Consider the following 11,913-nt stretch of genomic DNA (forward strand, 5'->3'; position numbering starts at 1 on the left):
TCCGTCCCTACCAAGGTAGTCCTTTCTAGTTTATAGAAATTGCCTAAAACGTAAGCGGCGTCCTTTCATTTAATTCCATGTCCAATCCAATCCAATCCGCGTATAAAAATACAAACCGGCTATTCCGGTAACAAGTCACCATTCACCGCGTTCCCTTTTCTTTCATTCGCACTTTCCACTTCTTAAACAACCCACAGACTCACCACAACCGAGTCAACTCCGATTCATGGACTCGTTCTTCTCCACTTCTCCATAGAAACAAAACAACACACTCTTCATCATGAATGACCATTTTACCCCTCCCCTTTTCCCAATCCCTTCCAGTATCATAATTTTTTCTCTCATCGGTGCTAATCACACCTCCTCCAGATTCTGCTCTCGATAAATAAAATCACACTTTTTTATTTTTTATTTTTTTCAATTCTATTCATTTTTTTGTTGTTGAATTTTTCTGATTATTATTATTCTGTACAAAAAAAAAAGAGTGCAAAATCTGTTTCTATGGAACCTGCCGTAGGGAAGCATAGCTTTCTTCGAAACGTTCTGGTGCGGTTACTTCTCTTCGGCGTTTTCATCGTCATTATTCGTTTTGCTTACGTCATCACTATCACCGGTGAATCATGCAACGTCGGCGATTTTTGTTTCTTCTCTTCACCCGAGGCAATTAACGTCGCCGTCACCGGATCCAGTGCCGGCGCTCTTGCCGTTCGCTCCTCCGCCGAAGTAACTACGCCGGAGCATCACGCTAGCAAAGACTGGATCAACGGCGTCCGTTTCTACTCTTCCGTTTTCCAGGATTTTATCGCCGGTGGTTACCTTTCGCCGGCGGCGAAATCTCTCTGTGTTGATACTCCGATAGGGATGGAGGTTTTCGCTTTGAAGGAGATCGGCGTTGTGGACGCTGTTGGAATTTCGAAGAAGGCGTTGAAGCCGTTGGTGAAATCCGGCGAAGGACACCAGATTCCGTTTGGTAATAACACGTTTGACTTTGTGTTCTCCGGTAACGGCGGTCTTGAGAGATCGGTGAAACCGTCCGAATTTGTATCGGAAATCGCGAGGACGCTGAAACCCGAAGGGTTTGCAGCTTTCCATGTAAAGGCTAGAGATTCTTACAGTTTCAATTCATTTGTTGATTTGTTCAAATTTTGTTGCAAAGTAGTTAAATTCAACGACATTCAAGGTTTCGACGATTCATTGATGCCTGAGATTAGAGAAATCATCGTGAAGAAAATCGGTTATAGAAATATTGATTCTGATTCTGTTACTGATTTGAATAGGGATAAGAAATGTTCTGTTGCAGGGTATAAAAGAGAATCGGTGAAAAATGCTGAACCATTGATTGAAGAGGAACCATTGAAACCATGGATAACTCTAAAGAAAAATGTGAAGAACATAAAGTATCTTTCATCAATGGTTGATATAAGCTTTAAGAATAGGTATGTTTATGTTGATGTTGGAGCTAGAAGCTATGGTTCAAGTATTGGAAGTTGGTTTAAGAAACAATATCCAAAACAGAACAAAACATTTGATGTTTATGCAATTGAAGCTGATAAAACTTTTCATCAAGAGTATGTGATGAAAAAAGGGGTAACTTTGTTACCTTATGCTGCATGGGTTAGGAATGAAAGTTTAGTTTTTGAAATTAACAACGATCCAGGTGATAAGAATAAAGAGAAAATAGGGAGAGGTATGGGAAGGATTCGATCGTTGGAGTCTCAGGGTGGTGATGGTGGCGGCGGCGTTGAGAAGATACAAGGGTTTGATTTTGCGGATTGGTTGAAGAACACAGTTACGATGAACGATTTTGTTGTTATGAAAATGGACGTTGAGGGTACTGAGTTTGATTTGATTCCGAGGTTGTTTGAAACCGGTGCTATTTGTCTGGTTGATGAAATTTTTCTTGAGTGTCATTACAATAGATGGCAGAGGTGTTGTCCTGGAGAAAGAAGTCCCAAGTATGAGAAAACATATGATCAATGTTTGCAGCTTTTCAATTCTCTTAGACAAAGTGGTGTTCTTGTTCATCAATGGTTTTAGTCAGTCATAGATTTGTTTCATAGCTGAAATATTGATATCATTTACATTTTATTTTAGCATTCTTAATTTTTACATTTACAATCCAATAGAGAAGTTTTTCTTTTTATTTTTTGAATTTTTTAATTGTACCAATTGCAACTGAAAATGAAAATCATCCCTTTACATCAATTGTATTATTTGTGTAGATACTAGATATAGCTATGGATTCTTTAGCCATGTTTATTATATGTTTCTGAGAAGAATTTTGTGGTTTTGTTTTATCAGAGTGTTGTTGAATTGGTTAGGGGGGATGAATTACTGATAAAATCGCTGGGATTCTTTAGTCAAATGATTATTGAGGTTTGATAGTGTTTTTCTTGGCTATAACTGGACAATGGTTGTGAGACTTGAAAATGAAAATCATTATGATTACTTTCCTGAAATTGTTTATCTAAATATATACTTGCTGAAATAGGAGGGTTGAACCAAAATATTTCTGCAAAGTGAAGTAGTAATTTAGGGCCTGGTTTTACATTGCAACCAAGCAACTGCATTTGTAGTGCCATTTATAAGTGATTTTATGCTTCCTGCATTTTGAGATCTCTGCAACTGTGTAGATAGAGTTCACATGTGTTTTCTGTTAAACACATTTATAGGTAATTTAATGCAATATCAAGTATCACAATGTAGTTGTAACTATGATTCTTGGAGCCACCTTTTAAAACTTGATATAGGGGCCAATGTTATTAACTTTTGTTGGTGGTTCTCCAAAGGCAAAATGGTACATTGTTCTTTTCTATACTTGAGTTCCTATTCACTGTTTGTGAGCTACTTTTAAAACACTAGCTATGAATATAGCTATTGATAATTTTCACACTTGAGTGGTCCTTCTAATAATGCTGTGATATGGTTTGTGGCTGAGTTATTTAGTGGACCAAAACAATACATGTTCAACATGGATTAATGTTTAAAAAATTATTTAAAATTCTAATGATGACCGACGATATTGTTTAAAAGTAGAAGTTTATGACCCTTTTCATATTTACTGTTGAGATAGTGAACTAATTAGCATTGGTTCAATAAATTTGATTTGATAATACATGTCTATTTTTATTTTTATTTTTAGCCAAGCGAACTAGTGTCAACTAAGTCATTTTTTCAACCTTGAAAATAAAGAAGACCATAAACTTGTATGTCATCAATAATGAAGAGAAAGCAAGATGTCATTGATTAATGCTGCCATGTGATGAGGGAAGTACAGCTCTTGTTTGAAGGGAAATCTGTTCCATTTCCAGCTATGTATTGGTTGTTGTCTTGTTGAAATGTGATTTTCTTCAATTGGGTTTTCTAGCATTTATTGAAAGCTAATAATAATGAGCATGGAGATCCCAAACCACATGCAAAACAATACCATTTGAGATAAAACACTTGATTTTTTAACTGTCACTTCTTGTTTTTGTTTGTTTATTTGTATATAAGAAGACAATTAATTATGTACTTCAATGGTGCATAAAGTATCTAATGTCACTATCATCTTATCTTGTATTCAACAAATTTCCAATTAGAATGAAATTAGTTATTTTCATTTATAAGCTCTTTGTTTATTTTTAATTTTTTATAAAGTTATAAACTCTCTTTAATATCCCCTTACTTATCCATATTGAAATATTTAATTTAGCTACCTGTTATGGTGATTGGTTGCTAGGACCAAATCACCTATTTATGATCTCATAATTCAGAGAAAAATATGAAAATATGTATGATTGATTTGCCATTGAATTATTTGCATATATAATATCACCATATGATATAGTGAAGATAATAAAAAAAATTAGTCATTAAAATTATGAGGATCAATCAAAATACTTCTTTAATTTTACCAAGAAAAAAAAAAGTATGTATTTAAAATTATAATTTATCAATCAAAATTTTTCTTTTGTTAACGGTGTAATTTAGAGATTATGATGTGAGACGAAAAATTAATACATTATTATGTTATAGGTGGATTTCACTTCAATGACACATTAGTGTCAAAAATTTATGTACCATATGCAATTTAATCATTAGTAATTAGTAATATGGGCATTGATGTGGGGTCCATATTGAAAGCCAACTATTTGTAGAGGAGATGCTAAACATGATACACTCTAATGGTTTTTAAGATGTATTTATAAATTTATAAAATTTAGTGACTATTATGATCTATCTTTACAATTTCAAAACGTTTAGTTTGTAGTGAAAGAATATAAACTATGAAGTGATACATAAATTGTAACAAAAATTTAATATTTATTTTCACTTAAGGTCAGCTTAAAGGTAAGGCCATCAAAACAATTGTATGGCATTCAAAACAAAATTAAATTTTTACTTAATAAAAAGATCTTTAAAAATATTTTGTACTTAATAAAAAAGACTTCAAATTCTAGTATTTTTAAGTCTAAAACAAATTAAATTTTATCTAAAATTAATATTGTGTAAATAAATATTAAGTAAATTGGCTGAAATATCTTTTGAAAATAAATAATACAAAATCAATTATATTAATTTAATTAATGATTTTTTATTCTAAATTATCTTTAAAAAAATCCATTTTCATAAAATTTTAAAATTTAATAAATTTTACTAAAATACTGTTATCGGCTCTAATAAACCTCCTATTAAATTTTGTCTTAGTCTTTTTTCTATCTTATGCAAACTAAACTCGTTTAAAATAAATAATATCAATAATATCAATAATTAATAATTAAATCAATAATTGAAATTATATACACATTCATAACTAATTATGAGTAATTATAATATAATCTATTCACTTTACAACTTTTCACTTTATACTAAAAAAATTCATCTTGTACTGGCTATGTTTCCACATTTAGGGATCAGTGTTTGTTTCTTTGGTAGGGATAAGTAAACAGATTTTCCAACTATTGTAAGTGGGGTTAGAATAAAGGTTTGTGGTAGATGAAAAAGGACTAAACTTCATTCACGAGAAAGGGATCATTGATAGTGAAATGGTGACCAAAAATCTTGATGAGTTACATCATCATTCATTATACTATCTAGATTTGGCGTTGGTTTTAAGCGCATGAATCAGCACATAAATAGGAAAAAGAAAAAGTATAGATTTAGCTTGAAACTGAATTCTCTTATCTAATTGGAATGAAGAGGATGGAATTAATCACAAGAACAAACGCATTTTCTCTTTTACTTTTATGTTTTGGGTTTTTTTGAGTAAAAGAAAATAGTTTTGGTTTTTTTTTTCTTTTAACAAGACGACAATTACTACGTGGAAACTTATCAACATAAATTTCGAATTTGAACCTGATTCACAAAAAGAAAAATATTCAGTTTAACAATATTACCATTGTTATATGAATTATGCCTTACAAACTAAAAAATATTAGATTAAATGTTATAATCTAAAATACTAAAAGATACATGAATAATAATTTTTGAGTCATACTAACATATGTCCTAAAAGCACGTATTAAAGATTTCATAAATAGTAATTATATCTTAGAAAAATAGAATGTATAGTTTTCTAGAAAGAGAGAAATATACAATTTTTAATATAAAATTTCTATATTTAATATACTATAACTCCAATTTGAATTAGTTTTGAAAATACAACAATAAAACATCTATAAAATCCATAGTTAAAACACTTAATTTTGATTTATAAATTTTAACATTTCAACTTTTTTTAACAAAGAAGTGATATCTCGATACATAAATTTAACATCAAATTTCAACATTAATTTGGATCAATGACAGAATTATTTATATAGGTGTAGATGTAAGAGTCTGTTATTATTTTCATTTACTACTTAATACAATTAAACATAATTTTGAATCATCAATCAAAAATATTTGGGGTGTTCAAATTTGGGCTGGTCCCAAGTAGGGGTAGAAATAGGTCAGATTTTGAAAGGTCTGAGTCTGACCTACGATTAACTTTTTAGACTTACGACCTAGCATAAGTTTTTTTTCTTCAGTTTGACATGATCTTTTTTTTAAGCTTTGTCTGACCTGAAAGTATATTTAAAAGTCTCATTCACATTAAAATATTTAAAAGCCTTATTCACCTGAAATAAACACCTTTTAAATCCTAAAAAATAATTTTTGATTTCAAAGAATAGATTTTTTCCTGAAAAAAAAACGCACTCATTATTACCTCTCAAACAAATCATGTCAAACAAACTCAGACATATTCAGTAATAATATAATTAATATTATTATCAACTTTGAAACACTTCTAAATGGACTGCACCTATTTTATGCATGTTTTTTACTATTTTTTTTTTTACAAATTTGCATATACTGTTTTGATTTAAGATTTATTTTTATTTATAAAACTTAAAATTAGAACAACTTCAATGGAGTTTCTAGAAGATTTTTAAGAAATTTTACAAAGGCTAACTTTATTAAAAGAATACAAAGATAAAAGAAAATAAAAAGATTTTGAAGTAGTAAATATTTAAATCTTACATAGTATAATAATTATATAATAATATGAACGATTCAACTTGAAAAGAACGGGAAAAAAAAGAACGGAAATAATATAGAACAACTACCAAATATGAAATGACTACTGAGTGATTGTCTAATTGATAGACTTTAAAATAGGAAATAATATTATTAATAAACAATAGTAAAAAATAACATTAATAAATAATAAAATATATATAGGTCAGCCTGGTCTAATAGACTTTTTTGTAAGTCTGAGACTGACCTATTTAAATAAATAGACTTTAAAAATAGCATGAGACTAGCCTTTTTATTAAAGAAACTAGATCAGGTCAGACCATAAATAGGTCAGACCATAGACCATAACGGACGACCTAACATATTCTCATCCCTAGTCTCAAGGTTAAACAACCTAAGTTAAAACTTTAGGCCTCAAAATTTTTGGATCATTAAAACTTAAAAAAAAAATCAATTTAGATATTAATATATAATATAATAAATTAACTATAGATGTTCACCCAACTTATTTTTTGGACAAACAAATAAATTTCAAAAAATAATATAATCAAATTTAATGACCAACAAAACAAAAAACACCTTAAGATACACATAAATTGCATATTCACTACAAAAAATCGGTCAGTTAACCACGGTTAAATAGCCACATTCACATTGACACTGCTTAAAATCAAATTTTGCCACAGTTAAACTGTGGCTAACAATTTACTTTCCCTCATTACCTTTTGGTGAACGCACTTATTTTTTTTTTTTCATTCCTTCCTTTATTTTTTTTATTCCCTTTTGTTTTTATTTCCATTTCCTTTCAGCTTTTCCCATTCCTTTTTTCATTTCACGTTTCATTTCTCTTCTCTGCTCGCCTTCAATTTTTGATGTCGGACATCTTACGGTCCAGCCACAAGCACTCACGACTCAGTTGCCGAAAATAACGTCACACGGTTCATCCATCACCAAGAACTCACGAGCTGCTCTTTTTCGTTCTCTTTGGGAAAAACTCCAAATCTCTTTTTATTTTAACTTTTTAGGTTTAGTTGTTTATGGGATGTGACTATATATGACAAAAACAAATCAATAGAATGATGCAATACCTTTTTTAGATTGTTTATGTTATGTAATACCTTTTTTATAACAAGTTTAGTTTGATAATAATCATTTTGATAGTTTAGTTTGATAATAACCATTTTGATAGTGATTAGTAGATGTAGAGTTGATAATAACAATTTTAGGTTTAGAAGTTATGTGATTTTTTTGTGATGTAATGTCTTGTTTTTTCTTTCACTAAGCTTATGATAATGGGTGGTTCTTAACAATGTGACACTCAAGTGTTTAGGAAATGTAAGGACTTTGAAGGAGCACAAAAGGTGTTTGATGAAATACTTCAAAGAGGAGTAAAGCCAAATAACATTACATTTACTACTATGATTAATTTTGCTAGAATGACTTGATAAGGCTGTTGAGTGGTTTGAGAAAATGTCGGATTTTGGGTGTGAACCTGATGCTATCACTTGCTCGACTATGGTGTGTGCTTTTGCGCGTACTAATCATGTTGATATGGCTCGACGTTTATATGATCGTCCAACAGTGGAGAAATGGATAATAATTAAAGACCAAGGAACTAGGAAGCAAACATTAGGCCTATCCACAAATTAATCTGTTAAGATAATTCAATATTTATTTCAATTATTTATCTTTTTGTTGAGTTATATCACGCTTTTTATGTGGGAGTTTATCTATTTCTATTATATTCAACTTTTGCTAGTAAAACGCTAAAATTCTTATTTTGAGTTAATAATTATATATATTAATTGCAGACACTGTAGTTCGGAGTCTTCCCACCCTTGTTTGGAGACACCACAATTCAAAAGTAAACGCAAGTAATATTCTCTATTCCAATCATTTTCTCTAGTCTTTTCCATTTTCTTTGATCTTTCTTCTGCATTCCTTTTCTAACCCATATATAAGTTTTGTAAGAGTTTTTGCGCTTAGATCTATACTTTAAGTCACTTGCGAATATCATGTTCTATTTCTTTACATAGTGATTAATATTATTAAAATGATACTCATTCATTAGTGCTAGTTAGTAAATATTTGTTTACATTATGCTTCGATTTGGCAGGTTCTAATTCTCATAATTAACGAGTAAAGTTCACCTTGATTTTTGCACTACAAGTGGAAGGATTGTGTTTTTCTGCATGCAAATGGAAGAAATGTGATGTTTAGTGAATTGTTTTGTTGTTGCTTTAGACTATTTTGATGTTGACAATAATTTTTGTATGCTTCATTAGTTTATGTATAAGATTTTAAAATGTTTGACTACTAGTTTAAGTTTTGTTGTTGGTGTAAACTACTTTATACTTTTATATTAATGATGGTTTTAGTACGTTAATTAGTTATTGTTGCTATATTTGTTAAGAATGTCTTTCTAGTGTATTGCAAATATATAATTAGTTATGTTTAATAAAAAAAATTATGAGTTTTTACTTTGATTAGTTTATTACTTTGATTAGTTCATTGTAAAACATTTGATTTGATTCTGTAGAATCAGATTGTTTGCATATTGGCAATGTTAAGAAGTTATGACCAAAATAGGGAAAGACCTGCAACTGAAACTGATATTAAAAAAAAATAAAAAATTAGTCACGGTTGGCCTGTGGCAAATGTCAAAACAGGAAACCTATTCCATTTTATCATTTAACATGATTTTAGCCGTGGTTAACCGTAAAACAACTATGACTAAAATAATATATATTAAATAAACAATAAATTAATAATTTAAACTATATTTAAATATACATTATTTTTAATTATTTAAATACATTTATCAGTCACCTACAATTTATGTTTGAATATACACTTAAAAATTATAGTTAATGATACTTAAAATTTTGATTAATTGTATACAGTGGATTGTTAATGAGTTAAATTTTTAGTTAATTGCAAATATACATATCCTTATATTCACTAACCTTCTAATCTATGAAATTAACTACGTATTTAAAGTGTGTGCTAGCCATATAAATTGATGTCGAAATTTTATCTCAAAGTTGTGTTAAACTAGACAGGATATGAAACATGTCACCTCATGTAATTATGACGGGAGAAAACGAAAGAATGTTATGAAACTGAATACCCCAAACTGGCGAATTCCATTGGAGATGATGTGGGCCCCCATGGTTCACTATCTACCCTACTTGTTCTGTTTTTAGGGTTCACTATATACCCCACTAGTTCTATTATTTTTTAGTTTAATTTCAAGCACTCACAATATAAAAATATAAAAATGTTTATAGGGTTGACAATTTTTTATACCGACAATATATTTAAATTTATTATATATATATATATATATATATATATATATATATTTCTTTTTCTTTTTGTTTTTCTTTATCTAGATTGTGAAACAACATTTGTAGACAAATTTCTCTCTCGCTCACTCACTCTCTGTCTATCTCATTTTATTATAAAAATAGTCTAAAGTTATTAATTTAATAAAAATATAATATTTAATTTATATAATATTAGAATTTTTTTAAATATCTTTTTTTTTATTACTCAAATGTCACTGATTGAAAAAAATATTATGCGATTGTCTTACTTTTTAAATTCAATAGGAAGTCATTTTTCGGAGCAGTGACCACCTCAGAAATTTGTTTTAAACTCAATAGAAGGTCGCTTCTCTAAGGAGCGATCGACCTGTTACTAGCGATTATAATTTTTTTCTCTCATATTAACAATTATTATTAATTATTTAATATATTAAAATTATTTAAAAAATAAAAATACTAATAATAAAGTAAAATAAAATACATTAACAAATTATAAATTAATTTAATCTTTTAATTATTATTATTATTATTATTATTATAATAATAAATAATTATTATAATTATAATTAAAAACAATGTCCACAAATCTCTCTCTCTTCTCTCTCACTCACTCACTCTTTATCTATTTCATTTTATCATAAAAATAGTCTAAAGTTATTAATTTAATAAAAATATAACATTTAATTTATATAATATTAGAATTTTTTTAAATATCCTATTTTTTTTACTGCTCAAATGTTACTGATTGAAAAAATATTATGCGATTGTCTTACTTTTTAAATTCAATAGGAAGTCATTTCTCGGGCCAACAACCACCTCAAAAATTTGTTTTAAACTCAATAGAAGGTCGCTTCCCCAAGGAGCAAGCGACCTGCTACTAGCGATTGTAATTTTTTTCTCTCATATCAACAATTGTTATTAATTATTTAATAAATTAAAATTATTTAAAAAATAAAAATACTGATAATAAAGTAAAATAAAATATATTAATAAATTATAAATTAATTTAATCTTTTAATATTATTATTATAATTATAATTATAATTATAATTAAAAATACATTTATATTGAAGAAAAAATACATCAAAATTTAAACAAATAATAATAATAATTAAAAAAGAAAAAGAAAATTATATTAATAACATGAAAATGAAACCAAATATATTAAATTAACAGAAAAAAATATATCAAATTTATATTAATGATGTACACCTAAATGACCTCGAGTTCCACATATAGGATGTCATCAAACTCGCCTGGCTCTATGAACGAGTTGAGGTTCTTCCAGTTCATCATGATTTTGATAATTTTCCTCAATGTAAGTTGTAAGTGGATTAGAACCACTACCATTTGCTTCCATAAAAATTTGAGACTAATGATTATACATGGAATCAAACACAGCATAAGCCGACTCAGAAGTTGTGCACTGAGTTCCAAACAAATTATAGAAAAGCCCACGTTCTGTTGAATAATCGGGAGTTGGTATTGTCGCGGCCTAAAATTTCGAGTTTTCCTCGAATTCAATGGAGTCGCCACCAAAATTTATTTTAAAATAGGGAAAATATTGGAAAACCCTAAAAAATGTAAAAAAAAAGGTCTTTGAAACCAGATTTTGAGTTCGGGAGTCGATTATGCGTAGGGAAGGTATTAGCACCCTACGACATCCGTTAAAATACGGTTACCTTCAATTAATTGTGCAAAATTATATCAACTTAAATATATATTTATAAAATGTTTTTATAAATGTGATTTTTTTGAGATAAAAGTGTGTTAAAAATAGTAGAACAAAAAAGAAAGTTTTTATTAGCGTGCTTGACAAGAGTATAATCTTGCTCCTACGTATCTCCCGGTGCGATAGAGAAATCAAAGCTACGTAGTTCTTGGTAAAAAATGTGAATGCGTTGATTGCTTTTAAATAAATTGTATTTTGTTACTTAAAAAAGTTAATTTTGACGAACATAAAAAAAACTTGTTTGATTTGAATAATTATTTTAAAATATGGGTTTTAAGACGATCGAATTGTACAACTCGTGTCTCAAAACTCAAGGAGTAAAAAAAAGATGTCACATCTAATTTTAATCCT

General features: G+C 28.7%; 1 protein-coding gene and 1 long non-coding RNA gene across 2 annotated transcripts; both read left to right on the top strand.

The window, feature by feature from the left end:
• Nucleotides 1–78: 78 nt before the first annotated feature.
• On the top strand, nt 79–2,205 carry LOC101508795 (uncharacterized). The gene has a single exon (XM_004506769.4). The coding sequence runs from the start codon at nt 502–504 to the stop codon at nt 2,035–2,037; it is 1,536 nt and encodes a 511-aa protein (XP_004506826.1). The 5' UTR covers nt 79–501; the 3' UTR covers nt 2,038–2,205.
• Nucleotides 2,206–7,306: 5,101 nt separating this feature from the next.
• Nucleotides 7,307–8,865, top strand: LOC113787247 (uncharacterized). The gene is made up of 3 exons (XR_003473758.2): nt 7,307–8,154; nt 8,313–8,375; nt 8,618–8,865. It is a non-coding gene; the product is annotated as an uncharacterized lncRNA (long non-coding RNA).
• Nucleotides 8,866–11,913: the final 3,048 nt, after the last annotated feature.

This window comes from Cicer arietinum, chromosome 6 (assembly GCF_000331145.2).
Source record: "Cicer arietinum cultivar CDC Frontier isolate Library 1 chromosome 6, Cicar.CDCFrontier_v2.0, whole genome shotgun sequence".
NCBI lineage: Eukaryota > Viridiplantae > Streptophyta > Magnoliopsida > Fabales > Fabaceae > Cicer > Cicer arietinum.